This window comes from Trichosurus vulpecula, chromosome 7 (genome assembly GCF_011100635.1).
Source record: "Trichosurus vulpecula isolate mTriVul1 chromosome 7, mTriVul1.pri, whole genome shotgun sequence".
Taxonomy (NCBI): Eukaryota; Metazoa; Chordata; class Mammalia; order Diprotodontia; family Phalangeridae; genus Trichosurus; species Trichosurus vulpecula.
Window position 1 is genome coordinate 269451223 of NC_050579.1, and position 26489 is coordinate 269477711.

Sequence of the window (26489 nt, forward strand, 5' to 3'; positions counted from 1 at the left end):
TTAGTTGGCATGGCATCTAGGAGAAGAGCTCTGCAGGCCCTGAGCTATTGCAACTGAAAAACAGAGCAAACATGAAACTTAAGAAAACACCAACTTTATTCTCAATGCCAAGCATTTCCACAATCCTTCTGTGTCAGCAGAATAGAGAATCTATCCTCCAATGTCCCTATCATCACTTTGTATATGGACACAACAGAGTCAACCTCTCTGGTAGCTTTCTCCCTTACTTTCTGTTCCCTTTCAACTCACACATCTTGAGCTCTGGCTCTACAAAATTTGACTGTAAACTATGTTGTTATCTATTCCCTACAAGCTCTAGAACTAGACAGTAATAAATGATAATCTCCTTGGGGACAGGGGCTGTTTTGTTTCTGTCTTCATATATCCAGTGCCTAGAACAGTGCTAGTACATAGCTGGTGCTTAATAAATGCTTGTGGAAAGAATGAATGAATTTTCACTAAGTTGTTCCCATTAAGGACTTCTTTGCCTTCCCCTCTAATACTGTTTTCAATTTAAAAGAGGAGCCTGTAGTAGAAAACCTTAAACCAAAGGAATTAATGATGGTGATGGGAATATAATTAATAGCAGTACAATTGTGGTATGGAAAACTTTTCTGGAACTGTTAAATCATATCATGTGGCAAAAGGGGCTAAAATTGTTCCCCTGTCCTTCCATTTTCAGGAAATGAGAGAAGAGCTGTAGGTTTTACTTTAATGGGGATTTGAGCATGTTGCTCATTCCTGAGGAGCTGAATTCCCATCTGTGGCCTCCACCATGGTCCAATATCTGCCACCTTGCTCCATTAGCTGCCTATGGGTCCCACTCTCCTGAATGATCCCCTCCTCCAGGACGAGTATGTGGTCAGCCCTTTCTACAGAGCTGAGACGCTGGGTGATGAGTAGCACTGCCTGAGAGGCCCTCCTGGGGGCCTCATACACGAGCTGCTCCACCTGTAAGAAGAAGGCACAGATGCTGTTAGGAAGCCTCATGCACAAACCATAGCATTAATGCCATTGGCATTAGTTGTCTCATCCATAGTGACCCCTTACTGACCTCCCATCCCAAAGAACTGCTGTAAGAATCCAATGAGCCAAATCCAATAATCCAAGGAATACTGTAGTCAAATTCAAAAATTACCAGGTCGAAGGGAAAGTATACAAGCAGCCAGAAAGAAACAGTTTAAATGTCATGGAACCACAGTCAGGATTATGCAAGAATTTGCAACTTCTACATTAAAAGATCGGAGGGTGTGGAATACAATATTCCATAAGGTAAAGGAGTTGGATTACAACCAAGGATCAACCAACCAGTGAAATTAAGCATGATCTTTCTCAGGGGAGAAGATGGACATCCAATCAAACAGGGGACTTCCAAACCTTCCTGATGAAAAGACCAGAGCTCAATAGAAAATTTGATCCTCAAATATAAGCCTCAAGAGAGGCATAAAAAGGTAAACAGGAAAGAAAAAAACAACATGTTATTTATAAGGGCAAACTGTTTACATCCCTACAAGGAAAATGACACTTGTAACTCTAGAGAACTGTATTGTTATTACACCATTTAAAAGGGGTATACATTGACAGAGTGTATTGGTATAAATTGACTTTGATGTGATGATAAAAAATCTAATCAAGTGGGGAATAGGGGTTATACTGGGAGAAGAGGAAAGGAGGAGGCAGACAAGGGTAAATTACATCACATGAAAAGGCACAAAAACCTATTAAAGTAGAGGGAAAGAATGGAGGGAGATGAGCATTATTTGAACCTTATTTTCATTAGATTTGGCTCAGAGAGGGAATAACATAATCAGTTATGTATAGAAATCTAGCTTACTCTATGGGAAGTAGGAGGGAAAAGAGGAAAGAAAAGGGAGGGAGTGGATAGAAGGGAGGGAAGAAGTAGTAAGGATAAAGGGGAAGAAAAGGGAGGAGGCTGATAGAAGGAAGAGCAGAATGAGGAAGGTGGTGGTCAAAGGTAAAACTCTAGTGAGGAAGGAAGTGAAGCAGCATAAAGTATAAAGGGGTTGGGGAACTGGATGGAGCAAAAGACACAGATAGTAATTATAACTGCGAATGTGAATGGGATGAATTCTCCCATAAAACGGAAACAGATAGCAGAATGGATTAAGAACCATAATCCTACAATATGTTGTTTAAAAGAAACACATTTGAAGCAGAGGGATATACAGAGAGTAAAGGTAAAAGGCTTGAGCAGAATATATTATGCTTCAGATGAAGGTAAAACAGCAGGGGTAGCAATCCTGACATTAAACTGAAAAGTTTTTGCACAAATAAAGACAATGAACAAAGATTAGAAGGGAATCAGAAAGCTGGGAAATAATTTTTACAACAAGTGTTTCTGATAAATGCCTCATTTCTAAAATACAGAGAGAATTGAGTCCAATTTATAAGAATACAAATCATTTCCCGACTGATAAATGGTCAAAGGATATGAACAGGCAATTTTCGGAGGAAGCAACTAAAGCTATCTGTAGTCATGTGAAAAAATACTCTAAATCACTGTTAATTACAGAAATGCACATCAAAATGACTCTGAGGTACCACACCACACCTATCAGATTGACAAAACAGGAAAATGATAAATGTTGGAGATGTGGCAAAATTGGAACACTAACATATTACTGGTGGAGTTGTGAATTGATCCAACCATTCTGGAGAGCAATTTGAAACTACACCCAAAGGGCTAGAAAAATTGTGCATATCCTTTGACCCAGCAATACCACTTCTAGGTCTATATCCCAAAGAGATAATAAAAATGGGAAAAGGATCCACATGTACAAAAAATATTTATAACAGGTCTTTTTGTGGTGTCAAAGAATTGGAAATTGAGAGGATGTCCATCAATTGGGCAATAGGTGAACAATCTGTGGTATATGAATGTAATGGAATACTATTGTGCTGTAAGAAATGATAAGCAGGCAGACTTCAGAAAAACCTGGAAGAGAGCAGCTAGGTGGCGCAGTGAGTAGACCACCAATCCTGGAGTCAGGAGGACCTAAGTTCAAATCTGGCCTCAGACACTTGACACACTTACTAGCTGTGTGACCTTGGGCAAGTCACTTAATCCCAATTGCCCTGCCACTCCCCCCCCCCAAATTAAATAAAATAAAATAAAGAAAAGAAAAACCTGGAAGATTTATATGAGCTGATGCTGAGTGAACCAGGGGAACACTGGACTCAGTAACAGCTACATTGTGTGATGATGACCTTGATAGACTTAGCTCTTCTCAGCAACACAAGGATCTAAAGCAACTCTAAAAGACTCAAGATAGAAAGAACTGAGGAGTCTGAATGCAGACAGAGGCATACTATTTGCTCTCCTTTTCTTTTGTTGTTTTGTTTTGTTTCTTCTTTCTCATGGTTCCTCCCATTAGTTCTAATTCTTCCTTACGTCATGACTAATGTGAATATATGTTTAATTTGAATATGTAAGTTGAGCATATATCAGATTGCACGTTGAGAGGGGAGGGTAAGGGAGAAAAATCCAAACTCAAAATCTTATTGAAGTGATGTTGAAAACTTAAAATAAATAAATGAATTATATGTGTATTTTTTAAATAAAAAAATTAAAGAAATAAAGAATCCAGGGAGCTCTGGGAGAAAAGAATAAATCCAGCATGCCTATAAGGATAGGTCTGTGGTTAATCAAGAATTTTGTTGGTGCTCATTGTAATGATGATGACAATAAAGAAAAAAAGGAAAAGTTAAATTTGAGGATTTTATCGAGATTTGTATAGGGCAGGCTTTCTCAAACAGAAAATTCTCTAGCACATCAAGAAGGAATTAGGGTTGCCTTCAGCTTTAAGGATTTGAGAGTTAGGGAGAGTTGGAAAGGTTGCTGTCTCACCCACAACTGGTTGTCTGTATCCAGGGCACTGGTGGCATCATCTAAGATGAGGACCCGGGGGTTCCGGATCAGAGCTCGAGCCAGGGCCACCGCTTGCCGCTGACCACCTGACAGCTGGCTCCCAGACTCTCCTATCTCTGGAGAGAGAACCAGATGCATTGAGAGTAGGACCATTGTAGCCACACAAAAACATATGCTTTCTCCCTTGGACTAAAGGGGGTGTATAGAACTGAAACTCGTTCCTCAATATAACACTGGGATGATAGGCATTCTGTGAGAGTCCTTGGAAACCAAGGGGTGAGATTCCAAAGGCCTTCATCCAACCACCTTTGTAACTCCTGCCCTAGAATGCAGAAATCTGAACTGTCTAGGCTCTTGAACCAGTGGGAGCAAACTCACCTAGCCCACTATATTTAGTCAGTCCCAAACCATGTTCCACATGCCATACAGTCATTCATGTGGATATCTTACCATGGACCCTGCCATTTGCCTTCCCTTTCCACCACTTGCTTTGGGCACAGTCATCCTATCAATAGTACCATTGCTTCTGATTACTCATCATCCCTAGGATTCTACAGACTAAAAGTCTTTTCCTTGGCTGCTGCTCACCTATATGTGTTGCCTCCCTTTATTAGAATGTAAGCTCATTGAGGGCAGAGACTTTTGTACCTTGGTATTTGTATTCCTAGCACTTAGCACAGTGCTTGGCACATAGGTCACAATTAATAATAACAGGTAACATTTATATAGCACATACTATGTGCCAGGCACTATGCTAAGCTCTTTACAGTTATTATTTCATTTGATCTACCAGCAACCCTGGAAGGTAGGTACTGTTATTATATCCACTTTACAGATAAGGAAACTGAGGTAAACAGAGGTTAGGTGACTTGTCTAGTATCACACAGATAGTAGGGGTCTAAGACTGGATCTGAACGTTTATATTTTTGAAGCAGCTATGCAGCATAGCGTATAGAGGCTAGACATGGAGTCAAGAAGACTTGAGTTCAAATAAGGCCTCAAACACTTAACTAGCTATGTGACCTTGGCAAGCTTGCCTCAATAGCAAAAATGGAGATGATAGTAGCACCTAACTCCCAGGGTTGTTGTGAAGATCAAATAAGATAACATTTCTAAATCATGTAGCATAGTGTCTGGAACATAGCAGGCACTTAGTAAATGATTGTTCTCTTTTCCTTATTCCCTTCCTCCAGTATTGAGTAAATGTTTTTTTTTACTGATTCACTTATTACTTCCCTGTCTCTGGTACAGAGTTGAGTTAAAAATGAAATGGATTGAGCCAGGTGTTGGTGGTGAAGGGATATGTCTACTTGGTGAGTGAATATTCATGGTACCTGTGTAGTAGCCCTGGGGCAACTGAGAGATGAAACTGTGAGCTCCAGCCTCCCTGGCAGCCTTCATGATCTCCTCCAGCTCTGGCTTCCAGCCCAGCCCATAGGCTATGTTTTCATATAGATTCCGACCAAATAGCTGTGGTTCTTGTGACACTGCAGCCACCTGGGATGAGCCAAAGAATGTAAAGGGAGGAGGAGAGCGACCTCAGATCAAGGTTTAGGTATGTCCATTCCTCACGATAAATCCCTCATCTCTATCACACCCACCAACAAGGATGCTGCTAGGCTAGGACCTGGAACTCTGCCTGCCCTTCTTTCTCTTCTTCATTCCTCCATTGACCTATTCTCCCAAGGGTATTCTGACCCAGGTGATCCTCCAGTCCTCACCTGTGAGTGCAGGTATCGATGCTGATATTGGGGCAGTGGCTTTCCATCCAGCAGCAGCTGGCCCCTTGTGGGCTGATACAGATTCTGCAGCAATGCAGCCACTGAGCTCTTCCCGGCCCCATTAGGCCCCACTAGGGCTGTCACTTTCCCAGGGTACAGAGTGAATGTCACTCCCTAGAGGAACAAAAAAGGGCAGTTATCAGAAGAGAGACAGAGAAAACTTATCCCATGGTCAAACAGATACATACACACCACCACCACTGCCCCACAGGCATACATGCATATATATGTACATACATACATGTAAACATACATACATACACACATGAATATATACATATAGGGACATCCTCACGTCATAAGACAGGGCTAGTAATTCCTGTATAAAAGGGAGGAGGAAAGAGAATGGAGAATAGAATAGAGTTGAGAGGGAAAAAAGGACCTCAGGCCCCACTGCCAGAATAAGGAGAAAGTGGGGACACCTCTGAGAGAAGCTTTTTTATAGATCCCTTGAGATACCCAAGGTGATTCGTGAGTTGGAGATGACCCTGTAGGTGGATTCTCTCTGATCCTTTATCTTCCTTGCATGGAAAGATTGGGGGAGGTTAAGCAAAAGCATTTCATCCACCCATGGAAGAGGAGAGATGAGTTAAGGAAGGGTAATATCCCAGAGGGCATCTGATAGGCTTGGAATTGGAAGAAGTGAAGTGTGAGAGGGAGGAGGTGATACCTGTAGGACCAAGACATCTGGCTGGCTGGGGTAAGCAAAGAAGACATCTTGGAACTCTACAAGGCCATGGAGAGTAGGAGGTGCCAAGGGACCACTGGAAGGGCATTGAGGTATCCGGTCTAAGTACTCAAAGATCTTCTCTGAGGATCCCATAGCCTTCTGTATGCTGGGAATGATGGTGAGAAATACCTGAAGGAAGAGAGATGAGCCATGAGAAGGGCGAGAGGACACCATGTATTGTATGGGATATCTGACAGGAGAGTTGGAAAGAGGACACTGAAAGTGATAGGAGAGGAGGAATAAGGAACAATGGTCAGTGGGGATCTCACCTCAACAGCAGCAGTAAACTGGATTTGGTAAAGGACAAAGGTGACAAGGTCTCCTCTATTCATATCCTTATGGGTGACCATCTTTCCTCCCAAGTACAGAATTCCCACCTTCAGCAGAAGTCCTAAAAACTAGAAATAGATCAGAGAGTAAAAGTTGGGGGTAGCATAGGACTACAACCATAGCTATGTCACATGCACCAAAATAATGTCATTGGAGCCTCAATTATAGTCACAGAGTCACATGGTTGGGTATCATAAAATACCTAGAGCCTTGGACACCCAAGGGCAGCATCCCCCTGTTTCCATGTAAAAGTAATAGCTACAAGAACAGGTGTGGAGATCTAGGGAAGGAACTAAGGACCCTCTCTGAACTCATGTTATCCATGCCCATTAAACAAAATACATATTCCCTTATCCCCAAATACCCCCTCCATATACCCTGGAGCCTAAAAGTTCCCAAGAAAGGGAGAGGCAAGAAGTAGGGACCTTATGGCACCCCAAGAGGGCTGGAAAAAGAAGGACCACAGAGTTGAAAGACAAGTTATCTCCCTGTAAAGGAGGTAATACTCTGGACCCCCTTGATAAAGGCAGCTATCTAAAACTTTATATAAAGGAAAAAGCCATGAGACCAATCATGAGAATGGGAGTTTTACCTCAGGTTCTTAAAATGGAAAACTTGGCCCAATAGATCCTGGATGGGGACTGGGGTCTGTAAGTCCTAGTCTAGGAAGTGGGTACTCCATCCCCAGATACTTACATTGGTGGTCCATATGTTAAAAGTATAGGTCAGTGCCAACTTCTGGTTAAGTTTCTGTGTCTTCTGGAGCTGATGGGCAAACTTCCGTGCCTCTCCTTCCTCATTGGCAAAGCTTCTGACTGTGGGCATAGCGGACAGTGCCTCCATAGCCACTTGACTTGATTCTGCCAAGGATGTGTGTACTTGGACTACCAGGGACTGTGGGGACAGAAGGTAGCACACGGTGTTGTGCAGAGAGGATTTTCTTGGTACATTTTCATGATTGTATGAAAGCGATGGTATGAAAGAACAGGGAAAGTGGCCCTGTGCATCTGATCAGTCTCTATGTCACCAGGCCACAGAAGGGGACAATTCAGGGGGTAACTGGACATTTCTCCAGGGTCCTGCTGGAAAATGGACGCACTGTAAGAAGACAGTGCCAAGAGCGCTGCTTGGGGAGTTAGGGAGCGTGAATTCCAGTGTGAGCTCTGTTACCAGCTGGTTAGTCATGAGATCTGACATTTATATTGTCTGGTCTTCACTTTCCTTATCTGAAAAACAGAGCTGACACCAGCACCAGCTAACTCCTAGCAGGGTAATAAAAGAGCTTTCTAATCTATAAAGTACTCTGTGGATGTGTCTTTAGAAATAGCATTATATAACATACTAGTTGGCACGGTAGATAGAGAATTGAATTTGGAGCCAAGGAGAACTAAGTTTAAATCATCTCTTGGACACCAGCTGGGTGGCCTTGGGCAAATCACTTAACGTCTGTCAGCCTCAGTTTCCTCATCTATAAATTAGAAATAATAATAGCCCCTACCTCTCAGGGATGTTGTGAGGATCAAATAAGATAACATACGTAAAGTGCTTTGTAAATGTTAGAAAATATTATTATGATTTTATCATTGCAATTGACAGTTGTGGTTGTTGTTCTCTGATGTAAGGGCACAGAGGCACCAATACCAGAGCCAAGGAATACAAGGACACAGCGGAAGAGTCAAAGCAGAAGGAAGGGATACACCATCCCCTTAGAAACTATAGGGACGTAGCGATTGCAGAATTTGTGTATGGAGAGAATAGGGAAGAATAGAGAGAAAGGGAAAGTATCCTGGAAAGGACTAGAGAAATTATTATAATAAGGGGACATGGTGAAGAAAATGGCTAGAGAATGACCTCGAGACAGAAGCTGTGATAGAAAAGGACCAGAGGTCAGGCAAGAGAACCATCAGGGACACAGGGCAAAGACAATACACCATATAGTCTTTTTCAGTAAACGGAACAAAGGAGGGCCAGAGGAACTAACCTTGTCAAAGCTGAGTGTAAAGAACAGACTGGGACACGTGAAAATAGAGCCAAAGTTGGGGAGAGATTCTGGAGAAGAGAGTTTCCCTGGACTTACCTGTTGCCACTTGCCCAGCTCCTTGGGCACAAAGAAGAGTATAGGTAAAGCGATCAGTGTGACGAGGGTGAGGGTCGGAGACTCCCAGAACATAAGTGCCAGCAGACACAGTCCTTGAAACAAGTGCCACAAAAGCAGGCTTAGCGTTGCCCTCAGGGACTCACTCAGCATAGCTGTGTCCTCTGACACCCGAGAGGTGATAACACCTAAGGAAGCAGAGGGAAAGTTGAGAGTATGGCAAGAGTTGGAGGTCTGGAGTAGTTGGGAGGGGAAATGGAAACATGAAGAGAGACTGAGGAAGATAGAAAAATGTCTGGGAAAATTTTGGAATGAGGGTTGGGGTTCAGTTCAGCCACTGTCTAAGGGTCCCTAAAGGGCTTATGGGTCCCCAAGAAAATTGGAGAGGGCTGTGTGAGGTTGGGTGCTGGAGCAGAATCACAACTGCGAAGTTCTCCTTGGGGATTTAGTGATGCCTGTTGTGCAGTCATGGAGCCAGAGGACAAAGGGATCAAATTCTAAATGTGGCAAGTCTTTGAGACTATATGGGGGCATGGCAAGAGTGTTAGGAGGCAAATCTCTCTGGTTCTGAGAATAAAGGGGGTATAGGATTAATATTGTGTAGATGGGATACATAGTAGTGTGTCCTTTCTTATCTTTGGCTTAAACAGCCAAAAAAAGTATGGTGAGTACTATATAGAGTTGTATAAAGGCATAAGGAAAGAGAGGAGTGTGGGAGATCTGCTCCATACCCACTGCTACCACCCTGGGATGACCATTTCCCCCTATTTCCACCCACTTGGGTTATTTATTGCAAGACGCTTTTTGCCCCTACTCTCTTCACCTTCCAGTCTATCCTCCATACTGCTGCCAGAAGAATCATTCTTGTACATAGATTTCATCTTGTCATCTTCTCTGCACAGGTTTTCAGAAGTTCCCTACCGTCTACTAAACAATATTCATATTGCTCCTGTCTGTCATTCAAGGTCCTCCCCAATCCACTCTACCCTTTCACTCATTTCATAATATTCTCCTTTATACAATCTGTGCTCCCTGTGCTCTCATGCTGACATGCCTTTGTTCCTTATGCCTGGAATGTCCTCTTTCCCCACCTTTGCCTGTGAATTACTATACATTCTTTCAGGCTCAACTCCAGCACTAGGGCCCCCAAAAAGTGCACTCTGATTTCCTCTTATCCCTCAGATTACAAAGAGCACTTCTCTTCCCCGTAACTTTCCATCATTCTTATTGTCTAATATTGCGTGTTGTAGCTAGTTGCGGTAGTGTTTCATTTCTTAGATGCTATAGGGCCACTTAAACTATTAATAACATGAGTCATCTCAGTATCTGCTTTGTGACCTTCCTTACATTATGAAGATGGATATACTTGCTTCTTAGAATTTTGTAACTTCAAGCTGCACCCTTACTCTCAGGAATAGAAATTAGTGGACATTGTCGCCAGAAAACATATAAATGCATATGCACATTAATACATAGATTAATAATAAAAAGCTACACACACACATGCACACACATGCTAGGAATTGGAATTTTATTCTCTCCTCTCCTGTAGAGCCCAAACTGGTATTCATATGTAGAATCTTTAAGAGAAAAGTTATAACTTCCTTCATCAGAAAATCTTTCATTTTTACTTGGGAAAATGACTCAAAGTCATCTTCCTCCTGTTGGACAGGCAACTTAGAGGTGGCACTCCCTGGGAATAGGTTAGGATAGGGAATAGACTAGAATAGGAATGGATTAGGGTCTAACCCATATTACTCCACTTCCATTCTACCTAGATGCACTCCTCTGGACATCTCCATCATCAGGAACCTCTTTATCCTGCAAAATCACTTCAGCCCTAGAACTCACACTGCACCAGCACCTGATGCCTCTGGGGGCCCTTGCTCCATCTGATTGGGAAGTGGAGAACTTCTCCCAGAGCTTCCATTTAAGGAAGTGCCATCTCTCCATTTCCATCCCAGCTGCATTTCACTCTTCTGGATTTCCCCCTCATGCCCCTGAGCTGGCTACCACCCCTCCTCTCCTACTGCCTTTCAGCTTCCTTTTGGATGTTGTCCTCCTCCATTAAATTATAAACTCCTTCAGGGCAGGAGCTGTCCTTTCCCATCTTTGTATCCATGGTGCCCAGCATAGTACCTGGCACATCGCTGTTTGTTGTTTTGTTGATTAGTGGTGTCTAACTCTTTGTAAGCCCATTTGGGGTTTTCTTGGCAGAGATACTGAGGTGGTTTGCTATTGCCTAATCCAGATCACTTTATAGATGAAGAAACTGAAGCAAGCAGGGTTAAATGACTCCTCTAGGGTCACATAGTTGCTAAGTGTCTGAGGTTGGATTTAAACTCAGATCTTCTTGACTCCAGGCCTGACCCTCGATCCACTGCCCCACATAGCTGCCCCACCTAGCACATAGTTGGTGCTTTACTAATATTTATTGACAAACTATTCTGAATACCCAGGTAATATTAGTTACTTCTTACATTTTTTTTTTTGCTTTTACCCTTCTAACCAGCTACAATGGTCTCTCCTCCATCTTCTGAAAATAGAACAAAACAGGTAAGTACACACCTGGGCTCAAAGAGTCCTGCCCCATGGCAACTGGGATCATGAATCAGAACCTCCATCCTCTCCCTTTGTTAGCCAAGAGTTAATTGGGAAACACTTTAATTCCATAGTTTTCCCAAACCCCCATCCTTCAAACAACTATTGCCCTCAAAAATCTAAATGCAGAAATTTGGAAACAAAGGTTACAGATAACACCTTGCACCCCATCATTTTCCATATTAGAAGACTTGCCTCCCCAAAAGAGGCATTTTAATACGTATTAGAGTTGGGTCTTTCCCTGCATGAAAAGGAGAAGCTGGTAAGCCATATTTGAAGCCCAATTTGGACACAGATGATCAAAGATTTAGAACTGGAAGGGACCTAAGAAGGCAGCAGGTCCAATCTTATCTTTTTACAGATGAAGAAGCAAAAGATAAAAGATTACCCAGGATCATGCAGCCAGTTAGTGTCTGATGCTGAATTGAAACCCAGGTCTTCCTGACTTCCAGTTCAAGACTGTATCCACTGTGCTATGTTGCCCTTCCTTTATCAGACCACAGTACTGCTCCTGTCTCCAGCAATCTCAAGGCTTTATCCAGCTTTATAGAATATTCTTTGATATATGTCCCTTGGAGACAGAAGTCTTGTGCATGGTTTTCTCTTTGTTTCTTGGTGTAGGCCCCTGAATTACCACATGATCTTTGATTTGGGGAGACCTTTGGGCCCAAATGTTGGGGGCAACTGATTAAGTCTCCTCATTTAAAAGCTCTTTGTACTTACACAGATCTCACATTCAAATTGCTATAGTGAGTGGTTGCTCTTTACCCTATTAGACAATAAATTCCAGAAGGGCAGGGATTGGGTCTTAATCTACATTTCCTATCTCCCCTAGCACCCAGCACAGCTCTCTGAATACAGCTGGTGCTTAACAAATGTGTGTTGCTTTTTTTGTAAGGGAATAGATAGAAAGGAGTATAAGAATGTCTTGTCTGAGGGTACAAGGACTCACCTGTTTGGTTCTGTTGAAAAAAGTCAGCCTCCTGGGACAGCACAGCCTGGAAAACATGTTCCTGAAGATTGCTGCGGGCTCGGCCCATTGTGTAATTATAAATTCCATTACCCGAGAACTCTAAGAAAGCACTGGGAAGAAATGAGAAAAAGGGAGGAGGATTACTAGAAGGCTTAATATTTGAGGGTGAGGGAGTCTTCTGGTGTATCAGCCTGCCCAGAGTGCAGCCCTAGCTTCCAACTTCCTCAGTTTCCTAGTTTCCCATTCTCTGAATTTTCAAGTTCAGCTTCAGACCTGGCTATCATGAGTATGGACATGAAAGTGATGTTTCGGGTGAAGATAGCCGTGGCTTCATCCTGCAGGATCCAGTCTGTGAGGCGACCAGTAAAGAATGGGATAGCCATCTGTCCTGGAGGTGATGAGGTAGCATAAGGGAGGGAGAAAGTGACAATCAGTTAATAGATGCTTCTTGGAGGTTTACTATATCAGGGTTGAGGACTTCCAGCTGGACTACACCCCATCTTCCCTGGTACAGAGACAGACAATCCCCTCATCTGAAGAGTCACCTTTATCACACAGTTACACCCCAATCCTCTCACTATTTCCACAAATCATAGGATGTTAGACCTCCTATGTTAGGTCCCTACAAGATTACACAGTCCAACCCCACATTTGAGACAGAAGCCCAGAGAGGTAAGAGGAATTTCCCAAAGTCCTACAGCTTACACACAGGTCTCCCGACTTCTAGGCAGTTGTGGTGTAAAGGCAAGACCACTAGATTTGGAGTCAGACGTTCTGGGCATGAAGTTCTGCCTCTGAACCTCTCTCGTGTCCCCCTGACTTCACCGCCCATAATCTTCAATTCTCCCAAATTTGCCCAGTCCCTTGCATCCTCCCTCTCCTCACCTACACAGGACAACAGGATGAAGAACATCACTAGTGGGAAGCGACGCAGTTCTGGGCCCAGGAAGCCCAGCAGCCGGTGCAGGATGGACCCCGAGCCCGTGGAACTCCCTGGCACCCAAAGATTTCCAAGTTTCTGCCACAGGACAAGCGCCGGCAGTGCCACGGCATAGCTGAGAGCGAAAGCGTCGAGCCGGCTCCCCCAGTGCAGCAGCCCGGCCCCGCCTGCACCCCTCGGAGCTTGCCTCCCTCCCAGAGCCCTGAGCGAGGCGAGCCCGGGCAGCGCCAGCCCCAGCGCTGCCGTCAGGGGCCCCAGCGTAGTCCTCCAGCTTTTAGCTCCGACCCGGTTAGTGGTCCAATGCACCCCCAGCCACAACGTCCCCCAACGGCCCAGGCCGACCACCCAGAGCCGGAGCAGCGGAGGCCCAGTGGGCAGGAGGAAGAGCAGGAGCTGAGGCAGCGCCGGGCGGAGCAGCGCCCAGTCCATGAGCACCAACAGCAGCGGCGCGCACAGACCCCCAGAAGGGATTAGGGAGCTTTGGAGCGACCCGGGAGACCCTGAGCCAGCCATGGGCGGGGCGCTGTTCGGGGTCCTGATCCGGATTCCTCAGCCCGTCTCTGCCCTTTGGCTAACGGTCTGAGTTCAGGCAGCGTTGTTGCCTGTGTCCCGATCAGGTTCCTGTACAGGGCTAGGAGTAGAGGAAGGGGCGGGCCGCCGCCAGTCTCAGATAACCTCAGGCAGCGAAATGTGCCAGGCTGCTCAGTGGCGAGAAGCGGAGCCGTTTCCAGGAAAAGAAACAGAAAACTACCGCAGTTCCTTCGATCAATCTGGCCAAGACCGCCCCACCCAAGCGATTTCTGGGTCTGAGACTGGAAATAAATAGGAAAAGGAAGCCGCTTTGCCAGTCCCCTAACCCCACCACTCCACCACAACCTCAACCCTCCAGGTTCTTGGCTCTGCACCGAAGAACCATTCCCTCCAAATGCCCCTCACAAGGGCTGTAGCGACCCCAGGCTAGGAGCAGAGCAGCTCTAAACAGGTTAGGAGCTGGACTGGACCATAGCACAATAATACGGAGGCGCCCCCTGGAGAGAAGCGGAGCAAGGACGGGAGGGGCTGGCGCCCTAACCCTAGCCAGAAAGCAGTGCTGGGGCGGAAAGGAGCACTATACAGCGCTGGCAGGATGAGGGAGAGCTCTCATTTTGAGGATCTTCCCGGGTTCTAAGACGTCCACATTGGGGTAAGAGACTAGAGGCTTTGGAAATCCTGCGTCACGGCCTGAACCAGAGAATACACGTAGAAGCAACCCTTCGCCACCCTTCCTCAGTCAGCCCATGATAAGAAGAAAAATCTCACTTTGGGAGAGGCAGTCTAGGAGTGTGGAGAGCGGATGAACTCTAAAGGTTTCCAGAGGAGGCCGAAGAGGGGCGTCCAGACTCTGCGGCAGAGGCCGGGGGAGAAGCAACTCCTAAGCCCTTTTGTTTCTCTTCCCTGGGGAAAATTGGCAGGTTGGGGGGGGGCGGGGTGGTGCTGTATTTGGGGAAAGAGAGAAGAAAAAGAAGGCAGACTCCAGGAAGGAGACTCATGGTCACTTGGACCATGGGAGATGGGTGAGTGAAAACTTGAGGTGATGGAAAAGATTTTTTTAAGAACGATTAATTCATCACATATGCTGCCTCCAGGAGCACTCATGGGGGAGAGGGATAGCTATAGGGGAAAGTGGAGGAGTACCTGCGTTCTGGTCCTACCCCAGGTAATCTTCATCCTTGGTTCACATCACACAAGCCTAGGCTGGGAACTTAACCCATAAGCTGATTGCCTAAGGAAGATGGGGAGGAGGAAATACAGCGGCAGCAAGCAGACAACTGATCTGCATTACTGCCACTACTCAAGGATTGAGGTGGGCGCAACTCTATAGGAACCCTGGACCAAGAAATGTAAGGCTGCCTCATCACTCCTCATGATGGATTTAATTCAGCAGACATTTAATCAACGCCGGTACAGACCCTGATGCACTGGGTGAAGTAATGAAGAAAGTCAAACATGGTCGCTGCCTTTGTGGAGCTTGCATTCTAATAGGGTTAACACTATACAGCATCTACATAGAAACTACAGTTCTGAGGAGGAAATGAGGTGATCCATTGAAAAACTTTTTGGAGGAAATGACATTCATTGAGTTGGGTCAAGAAAAGGCGGCAGGATTTAAATGGAGAGAGAGAAGGCTAATAGTGTAACAATAAGGTTACTAGCAGCTGCTCTGGAGGTGTAAGGCCAATAACACCAGCACACAGGAGAGCTGCTAGCTCAGGTTCTTTGATCTGCTTTTCTAAGGAAAGCAACTTTAAGGGGTTTACAATCCCACCTTAATTAAACACACATGTATAATTCACTTAGTTCAGGGGGAAAAGTCAACACTCTGAACTTCAGAGAAAATACAAACAGAAATTATATAAACAGAGCAAATAACACAAATCAGCAGACATGGCTTCTAACTGTCTGTTCATAGAAATACATACATAATTACCAGAGAGAGAAGCACCAACATCTGGGTTTTCAAAGTGGGGGGGGGGGCACCTTAACAGCTACCCAGAGCCTCTCATCTGGCCGAGTCACAAGAATAATCTTCCAATGAGTGAGCCCCCAAAGCAAAATGCTAACCTCAGAGCATACATATACACTTCTTCAGGGTTGGAGGGGATCACAACAGTGTGACTCAACCTCATGTGGCTTAGGCTTTCTTGTGACTTAAACAGGTCATTGAAGACTCTTGATTCAATCAAAGACTCCTGATTGAAACAAAGGCAAGACTCAAAGGCACTTGATTGCCTTATTGCTATCCCTTATTGCATTCCAAAAGAAAAACACAGTGAGAAGTTTCACCCTGCTTGTCATAACAGATATAGGGAAAGACATGAAGAAAGGCATTGAGGTAAGAAAATGTGGGACATAGAATCAGAAGGGACTTGAGAGAGGAATTCCTTATTTATAGTTGGGGAAACTGAGGATTAAAGAGTTGAAATGATCAGACCAAGATCATACAACTATTTAGTAGCAGGCCTAAGATTGGACTCAGGGCCTCTGAATCATGATGGACAACTGGTAAATGTGTGGCTAAAGAATGAAGTACTTAAAGGACAATGGTAAGAGATAAGGGCAGGAAGGTAAATCATAGCCAGTTTGTAGATACTGAGTGGTCTGGCTTAAATAAGTCACAATAAGTCATTAGGACAGTTTTCTGGTAATGATTTTTACGTCAGGCAGCAGGGATAATAATAATGGATATTTACAAACCAGTCAAGCATAAGTATATGATGTTGTAACCAGGTTCAGACCACAGATTCCAGCTTTTTTGGAACTCAAGATTTCTCCTCTGGCTACAAGAGAAATACATTTCCTCCTTATCAAAATCAGCCTAACTATATCTCTTCAGTTTAAAAAAAAGTCCTCATGACTGAGCTCCCAACCCTCACTTCACCATCCTGAGAACTTACCATGAGAATCATCTAAACTTATTGGGGGGAGCCAAGGAACAATTCCCATTTTACAAATTCATGGTCACCCTCTTAGCTAGTATTATACCATATCTAGATACAAAATATCACACATTCCAACTTTGTACACTGGAGGTCACTTCAATATGGGAACAACCAGGCCTAGAGAGGTACCCACAACCTTCCCTCCCCAAAAAGGTAACAGGTGGTCCCTGGGATTTTCGCAATATTCTTTTCCCTATGGTAGGGAAGGATTTCATTTGGGGAAATCTAATTCCTACATGGAATTCTAATCCCCCGGGAATTTCTGATTGGGGGAAAGAGTCTAACCCTTAGCTGGGTTGAGATACCTCTTCCCTGCCATGTAAAGGACTGGGGCATAATACAAAGATAGTATATTGGAAGTCAGATCCCTTGGTTCCACTTCCAGCTTAGCCACTAACCAAACTTGTAACAACTTTGGGGTATCTGTTTCCTGTAACCTGTAAAATGAAGAAGAGAGTGCAAAGGTCTCTTTCAGCTTCGATACCCTAAAAGTCTATGTTTCTCTAGACAACTATAATGGCAGTGGAGTTTGATGTTGGTGTCATGGTGGGTTCTGATTCCCACGTTTCTGCAGGGTAAGTATCAGGGGAGGATCAGGGATTAGGGGGCTCTCCCCAAGACAGGCATGTTGCCTAGTCTGGGCATAAGGAGCTTTGCGGAGTTAGTTTTGGAACAGATAGAGATCAATGTGAATAATAAAGGAGGGGCTGGTATAACAAGAAGCTGGAAGCAGATCACCAAAAGAAATTAGGGTATATTTAAGTGAAATAGAGATACTGGGGTGTGGGATATCTTTGCTAAGAGGGAGAATTCTAGGATAATGGAGAAGTATAACTGGAAAGGATGAGCAAATAAGGATTTATTCCTCATGTCACTTCCTTAATACCCTCTCCCTTATCATCTCCTTCCTCTATCATTCAGAGCAGCTATAGTGATGTAAGTGTTTAACAAGCTGGCCCTTCTGCACCAATGAATCTATTGTTCATTGTCTGGTTGAGCTGCTGATGCCCAGGCCATAGCTGACATGGCCACCTACCAGATGGAGCTTTGTAGGTGTGAGTCAAGAACAGTCTTGGGATTTTTTGTTCTCTTCTTCATATACTCCCCACCCAAACTACTGCAGCTAGATATCTCCCTCTTCATTACATTCCCCTACTTGAATGCTCCTTAACTCACACAGAGTAGGGAGATTGTAGTGGGTAGGTAAAGGGAAAGAGGATGTAGCCCTCTTTGACACAATGAGAAGGACTTCAGGACACATCAAATGAAGTTGTAGTTTGTGTTGGGGTGGAGAGGGGGAAGCAAATAACAAAGTGGGGACAGGGAAAAATCAGAAGTGTAGTGAAATCGGAGTTTGGAGTCTTACAGTTGTAGGTCTTCGTGTTTGATTTATGAGGATTTGAGAGAGGCACAGGAGTGTGGTACTTTAGGAAACAATGACTGTCAATCTCCCTAGGATGGAGCTGGAAGAACCACCCCACCTTGTTCTGTCTGCTCAGAGTTCAGGATATCTACCCCTTTGGGAGGTTTATCCCCCCTTTTTTGTTTCTCCCTCCCCAAAGGCCACTATTCTGGTCCTAATTTCTCCCTTCCTTTTCCCCAAAGGATTGTTACCATTAATAGTGAACTGTTGGCACTCTTCAGGGGACATTTCTGGTTTATAGGTGGCATCCATGTACTCTATTTGGTCACCATCATGGCTGCCAGCACCAAACAGGAAACCATCCTGGCAAAGGAGCTATGCCAGTTCTATGATTAATGCGGCATCCTCACATACTACTCCATCTTTGTTTTGTAATAAACTTCTTGTATTCAGAATTTGGTATAGTCATTGGGAGCAATTCAGAGGATTTTGAAAGAGGAAAAGACAATGTGCTATAGAGGCAAAAATCTTGGACTGAGACTCAAACAGAGTGAGGAATATCACTTATAAATACCAGGAAGAGCTTTCAGCCCCTTTGATGGTGACTGGCTGGGATCCATACCAAGAAGGCCAGATAAGACCCTCCCAAAATTAGCCAGAGAGGTCACAACTCATCCTGCAATGAAGGCCAGAACTACTAGGAGTTGCTGTAAATTAATGTGTCATTTCCATGTGAGGCCTGAAGTGGGGAATCTGAGGCCTGGCTAGGAAATGAACCTTTCTCCTATGGGGCTTCAAAAGAGGAAGACTGTAGTCAGGAAAACCTGATTTCAAATCTGACCTTGAAAATACTAGCTATGTGACCCTGGGCAAGTTACTTAACCTGTTTTTGCCTCAGTTTCCTCATCTGTTAAATGGGGATACTAATACCACCTCCTTCCCCAGGTTGTTGTGAAGATCCAATAAGATAACAATTGTAAAGTGCTCAGCACAGTGCCTGGCACAGATTAAGTGCTGTATAAGTCATCATCACCATCATCACCATCACCATCATCATCATCTTATTTCTTGATTACCTCATCCCAGGTGTACGGGACCTTACAAGGGATGCTGACTCGACAGCCTTTTGCTATAGGGGGCTCTGGGAGCACCTACATTTATGGCTATGTGGATGCCACCTATAAACCAGGCATGTCCCCTGAGGAGTGGCAACAATTCACTATTAATGGTAACAATCCTTTGGGGGAAAGGAAGGGAGAAATTAGGACTAGAATAGTGGTCTATGGGGAGGGAGAAACAAAAAAGGGGGGATAAACCTCCCAAAGGGGTGGATATCCTGAACTCTGAGAATAGCCTGGAGAGACAGAGAAGAGGTTCTTGAACCAGGATAAACCTGCCTCTTCCTCTGCCTGTTGTATTAGGAGGGCAGAGTTTATAATCTCAAAGAGGATCATAAACATGTCTGAAAGGTTCAGAACCGCCGGATATAAGAAACTCTCAAAGTAGAAGGCAGAAGAATCAAAACATATATTTAGGCTCCACAGTAACCAACCCATGAACCAGCAACCCCATTTTGATATATTGATCAAAAGCTTCCAGGCCCAATAAGTACGCCTTGAAAGAGTAACCAGGAGGCTACAGAGAAGCATGATTGCGTAAAGCAAAATCATGCTTCCCCCTCTATGGTAAAAAGATTACCCACTGGCCTGAAGTCCTTGTTCAGCTTCCTCCCGTAGGTCAGCTCTGCCACTGGCAGCTCCTGCTTTGGCTGTGGCTGTGGCTGTGGCTGTGGCTGTGGCTATAGCAGCCTCTGGCTCCAACGGGAGCTGCTTTTAACCATCCAGCTTCTGCGGGGGTGTAAGGTACGCCGGGGAAAGCACAGGTTCTTTTCATCAGCTTAAGCAAGGTGAAGGCATTGACCGGGAAAGCACAGGTTCTTTCCATCAGCTCAAGCAAGGGAAGCAAGGTGAAGGGGCCGACAAGCTTACTCCAGTCCAACATACAAACAGCATTCAGTTCAGGGGAAAAAGCCAAACTAGTCAAGGGCACTTGTTGACTAAGTGCTAAGGAGCCCATTTTTGGTTGCCAATACACCTGTTCAAAACTCTCAATAGCTATTGTTCTGGCCATGGGCAGGGACAGCTCCAGTGGAGGGGTAATCTATTTGGTCACCATCACGGCTGCCAGCACCAAACAAGAAACCATCCTGGCAAAGGAGCTACACCAGTTCTATGATTAATGCGGCATCCTCACATATTACTCCATCTTTGTTTTGTAATAAACTTCTTGTATTCACAATTTGGTATAGTCATTGGGAGCAATTTAGAGGATTTTGAAAGAGGAAAAGACAATGCACTATAGAGGCAAAAAACTTGGACTGAGACTCAAAATAGTGTGGCTCTGATCTCTATTCTTCCATAATTTGGCTGTATGACTTTGGACAAACTACTTCCTTTCCTTGGGATTCAATTTCCTCATTTATCATCTGAAGGAGTTGACTTATATGATCTCTAAGGTCTATAGGATCTCTGAAATTCATTCTTGTTTAACAATCTATGAATCTGTTAGTAGTCAAGGAGATGAAGAATGTGGCACCTCTATCTATCTATCTATCTATCTATCTATCTATTTATCTATCTATCATATATAACTATAGCTCTGATATGGTTCAAGTCTAATAGTGCTTGAATAAAGACAAAATAAATATGAATTACAATGAATTTAAGTGTGACTTCAAAATTCTTTGTTTTCAAAATAATCATCAAACAGTAGTGGTGGAAGAGACTTTAGAGATTTGCTTAATATTCCAATCCTCCATCCTTAGCACAGTGACTGGCACATATCAGATATTTATTAACTATTGATGATTCTGCAGTGAAATGTGGGTACAAAAAGGGGCAGTAACTTGTTCAAAATTATACAGCTGGTATTATCAACCTCCTATTGTAGAACATATGAGTGTCATATACTGAGAAGTAGCAATGAGGTTCTAAGAGGCAGTGTGAACTAGTGAAAAGCAGGCCAGCATTGATAGCAACCTTCATTCAGATGTCACCTCTAATGCATGCTAGTTATGAATCCCTGCGCAAATAACTTGAAATTTCAATCCCCTAGGAAACTTTCTAAATCTTTACAGAACAGCTGCTGGTCTATGTAAATAGAGGGAGCTTCATAGTCAGGACTCCCTATTCCTGTAAAAAGCACAGATTTGGGTAAAATAATAATAGTAACTTCTATAATAATGTAACATTTGGGTAAATAAGAACTTTGGAGAAACTTAGGAAGCAGTTTGCAGAAAATACATTTAGATTAGTTTCTTGCACCATATACCATTATAAGCTCCAATCAGAGTAAATTAGAACAAAAAAAGAGAAAAATAGGAGGTTACTTTCACAACTATGTTTAGAAAGGAGAAATCATAACCAAACATAGAAACAGAGGTAATCTTGAAAGATAAAAGAGACAATTTTGATTGTGTAAAATGCATAAGTTTTTCCATGGATAAATGAAATTTGGCTACAATAAGAAATTGAAAGTAATGAATGGGGGAAAAATTGATTGTCATATGTCTGACAGACCTTGCATATTCAAGATATGTGGGGTATTTCCTTACAAATTGTATATATGTCTCATATATCCAAGATATATAGAGAATTGTCTTAGTCTTACAACAAATATGTAATACTAAGAGCTATTCTCAAATAGATACGTGTCCAAAATATGCAACAATTTTCAAAGATGAAATTAAATCTATTAATATCCATATGAAGAAAGTGCACCTCAAAATAAGCAATGTCAAAATATTAGAAAAGAACAGTCCATACTGGAATTGATTAATGTGGATGTTAACAGGATTTTACTGAGTCAGTCTCTAACCTGGGAGTACTTGGAGCCACAGAAAGCAGGCCTAGAGACAGGAGTGCCAGTAATCAAGTAGAGGTTTATCAATTTCAAAGTGGGGAATGCTCTCTAAACTGCAGTAGAAGCACTACAAACAATCATTTCCAGGTCCTAAGTGGTTTCCCATGACAACCCACAAGTCCACAATACCCAGCAAAAGTGAGTATAATACTCCAGGGAAAAATATGGATTGTCAATAAAATAGAGGACTTTCAAGCTTTCTTGATGAAAAGACCAGAGCTGATCACCTGGTACTCAGAACGGAAAATTTGACTTTCGAATACAAGAATCAAGAGAAGCATGAAAAGGGAAAGAGGAAAGAGAAATCATAAGGGACTTACTAAAGTGGAACTGTTTTGTTTACATTTCTACATGGAAAGACGATATTTGTAACTTATGAAACCTTTCTCAGTATTAGGATAGTTGAAGGGAGTATACATATATATAGACAGAGGGAACAGGATGAGTTGAATATGAAGGGATGATATCTAGAAAAATAAAATCAAAGGGTGAGAGAGGAATATATTGGGAGGAGAAAGGGAGAGATAGAATGGAGTAAATTATCTCACATAAAAGTAGCAAGAAAAAGCAGTTCTATTGGAAGGGAAGAGAGGGTAGGTGAAAGGGATTGAGTGAATCTTGCTCTCATTGGATTTGGCTTAAGGAGGTAATAACATACACACTCAGTTGGGTATCTTACCCTACAGGAAATTAGGGGGGACGGGATAAGGGGGGGATGATAGAAGGGAGGGCAGATAGGGGGAGGAGGTAATCAGAAGAAAACATTTCTGAAAAGGGACAGTGTCAAGGGAGAAAATTGAATAAACAGGGACAGGATAGGAAGGAGGGAAATATAGTTAGTCTTTTACAACATGACTGTCATGGAAGTGTTTTGCATAAGGGTACAAGTGTAATCTATGCTGAATTGCTTGCCTTCTCAAGGAGGGTGGGTGGGGAGGGAAGAAGGGAGAGAATTTGGAACTCAAAATTCTAAAAACAAATGCTCAAAAAAAGCTGTTTTTACATGCAACTGGAAAATAAGATATACAGGCAGTGGGGTATAGAAATTTATCTTGCCTACAAGAAAGTAAGGGGAAAGGGGATGGAGGGGAGTGGGGCGACAGAAGGGAGGGCAGACTGGGTTAAGGGGCAATGAGAATATATGCCATCTTAGGGTAGGGGAGGGCAGAAATGGGGAGAAAATTTGCAACTCAAAATCTCATGGAAATAAATGTTGAAAACTAACAATATTAAATAATAAAAAAGTCAAACTAAAAAAAAAAGGTCTGGAGATCATGCCCATAAACAAGTAAAGAGTATAGTCAGAAATGTAAAAGGAATTCTTTCAGATTCCTCTTAAGAAGTGAATCTAAACAAATCTGAGAGAGGTAGAATCCACTAGGAGACAGAGTGTGGCAGATTTCCAGCCTAGGAGAGTACAGGAGGTCGAAGGGAAGGTTCTGTTGCATAAAGCTGGGAGAGCACTGAGCATGTGGAACTACACCTGAGCATAATGGAGTGGAAGCAGGTGCAGCAGGCTGAATCAACAGCTGCCATGCTGATCCCCAGGCCTCCCAGTGCAGGATGGGAGTCTGTCAGAGACAAAAGCACAGAGCCTTTAGCAGCAGCTACTCCTGGGGCTATTAGCCCACAGTCTAAAGATTTGAAACTCACCTTGTTTTTTTTTTATTTTTGCTTTAAATTTTGTTTTATTTAATCCAATTTAGTAGACAATTAATATTTTCCACAAACTCGGGGCACAGCAACTTTGACAGGCTTCACAGTTTTTTGTTTAGGTGCTGCCTTTGTAGGAGCCTTAGCAGCAGATGCAGCTGTCTTCTTTGTTGCTTGCTTAGTTTTTTTTTTGCTTCCTTGGCAGCCCTGATGGCTTGTTCTCGTTGGGCCTTTCTAACTTCAGGTTTCTGTTTCCTCTTGGACATTATATCAGCAAGAGAAGCCCTAGTGATGGCCCTCTGGAATTTGACAGCCTGGCATGTCCTTTTCTTTTGAATCTCTTCCAACTGTCCCTTCTTGTGCTTTCTTCTATACAGGACAGTCCAATTGATCTGCCGGGGGTTCCTCTTTGAAAGGAATGGAGACTCACATTTGGCATTCAAAAATTGGAAAACCTTCCTGTTCGTGTTGGGGTAGCACCTCCTGTGAGCCGAGTAGATCTTGTACCCGCTGAAGCTGCACAGCTCGACCTTCATGGCTGCAAGCCCAACGAAGATGGCGAAGAGGAAGAGAAAGACTGAAACTCACCTTCTTTAACTTCTGGGATCCATGATGACAGAGTAAACTGTAAATCCTTTCATCCCTCCCTTGTTGACCTTGAATAACCCAGAGAATACTGCCCTAGGAAAAACCATGGAATAGAGGAGCCAGAAGTAGGGGCACAGCAGTCTTTTAGCTGAGGAAGCTAGGGAGAAGGGGTCCTCTTGCTGTGGCAGAAAGGGACCAGTGCAGGACAGGAAGTATCCCAGCAGGATGAATTGCAGCAGACTAGCAGGAGTTCCTTAGCCCCAGGGGGGTGGAGCCAACAAGTGCCAACACCAGGACCCCATGCCCAGCCATAGGAGAGGAGGAGACTTCCAGCAGGCAGACCACCCTTCCCACACACTTCTCGCTGAGAGCTTCAGTGCAACCCTGGGAAAACTCAGAAAGACTTCACTGACCTTGACCTTGGTACAAACCAGCCAGCTCTAGCTAAGCACCAGCTGATCTGCAACAGTATATAGCTTCTAGCTGACAAGCCACAGCACACAAAGCCAGTAACCAGGCCCCTAGTCCCCAGGACAAGAAGCTTGGGACAGAGCCCCCTGGGCCTCAGAAGCAGAGATCTACTTTAAAAGCCAGGAAAAAGAAAAACAACATGAAGAAGGAAACTAGAAAAATAAAAAAGACCATAAAATCTTATTATGGGGACAGAGAATATCAAAATACAAATTCAGTAGAGGTCAGCATTGACACTATAGCCACACCTGAAACCTCAAAAGGGAATATGATCTAGTCTCAAGCCCAAAAAGCATTCCTGGAAGAGCTCAAGGAGAATTTTAAAAGCCAAATTAGAGAGGCAAAAGAAAAATTACAGAACCTAATAGGAGAAAATAACTCCTTGAAAAGTAAAATTAGCCAAATGGAAAGAGAGGTACTGAAGCCATGTGAAGAAAACAATTTGTTAAATATTAGAATTGAGCAAGTAGAAGTTCATGACCATGCGAGGCATCAAGAATCAGTCAAACAAAACCTACAGAATGAAAAAATAAAAGAAAACATAAAATATCTCATTGGACAATAACTGACCTGGAAAATAGATCCAGGAGAAGTAATCTAAGAATTATTGGTCTACCAGAAAGCCATGATGAGAAAAAGAGCCTGGACAGTATCTTCCAAAAAATTATCAAGGCAAACTACCCCAAAGTCCTAGAACCAGAGGCAAAATCGTCATTGAAAGAATCCAATGATCACCCCCTGAAAAAGATCCCAAGTTGAAAACTCCAAGGAATATTGTAGTGAAATTCCAGAATTACCAAGAAAAGGAGAAAATACTACAGGCAGCCAGAAAGAAACAATTCAGGATGGAGCCAAGATGTTGGCTGGAAAGCAGGGATTTACCTAAAGCTCTCCCCCAGGACCCTCCAAACACTCATAAAAAATGGCTCTGAGCTACTTCTAGAACTGCAGGAGCCACAGAAGAGTGGAGGGAACCAAGGCTCCAGCCCAGGACAGCCTGGATGGTTGCTGGTTAAAGTCTATCGCACGGAGCTAGGAGCAGAGAGGAGCAGGGCCCAGCATGGGCAGTGGCAGGATCAGCCAGACTGGGAGCTGGGCAGAACAGGCCCTAGCGCCCTGAATCAATGACCTGTGGCAGTTACCAGACTTCACAACCCACAAACACCAAAGACAAAAGAGAAAGTTAGTGGAAAAACTATGGTAAAAGGAGGTTGTGGTTTGGCCACCGTCCTGGGGGCAGCGGAGGGGGTGCAGCTACAGAACTACAGCCACAATTGCTTCCAGCCCCAGGCCCACCTGGTGGGAGGAAAAAAGTGGTGGATCAGAGCAGGAGTGAAGAGTCTGCTCATATCTGAGTTGTGGTCTGGGTTGGCTGTTCTTGGGGGAGGAGAAGTGCTGGTGTGGCAGAACTTGCTGTGTAGAAAAAGCTCTGAGAACAACAGCACAGCCCCTCAAGCTTGGGACAAAGTACTCTATACTCAACAAGCAGTCATGCCCTGATGGAAAACTCAAGGGTCAAGTAAAGTAGTTGGCTGGGAACGTGGCCAGGCAGTGAAAATGGACTCAGATTCATAATCAGACTTTGGAATCTTTCTTTGGTGACAAAGAAAACCAAAACACACAGCCAGAAGAAGTCAACAAAGTCAAAGAGCATACATCAAAAGTCTCAAAAAAA

The 26489-nt window shown here is 43.7% G+C and overlaps 1 protein-coding gene and 2 pseudogenes across 1 annotated transcript; 1 reads left to right on the plus strand and 2 right to left on the minus strand.

The window, feature by feature from the left end:
• Positions 1-78: 78 nt before the first annotated feature.
• Positions 79-14351, minus strand: LOC118858245 (antigen peptide transporter 1-like). The gene is made up of 11 exons (XM_036768730.1): positions 13285-14351; positions 12673-12787; positions 12379-12509; positions 8808-9013; positions 7427-7624; positions 6670-6798; positions 6341-6529; positions 5611-5784; positions 5224-5386; positions 3869-4005; positions 79-951 (listed from the first exon to the last, which is right to left on the minus strand). Exons 1-11 carry the CDS (start codon positions 13850-13852, stop codon positions 736-738), a joined length of 2226 nt encoding a protein of 741 aa, XP_036624625.1. The 5' UTR covers positions 13853-14351; the 3' UTR covers positions 79-735.
• Positions 13851-20420, plus strand: LOC118858012 (annotated as a pseudogene).
• A 3395-nt stretch (positions 20421-23815) lies between these two features.
• On the minus strand, positions 23816-24296 carry LOC118858013 (annotated as a pseudogene).
• Positions 24297-26489: the final 2193 nt, after the last annotated feature.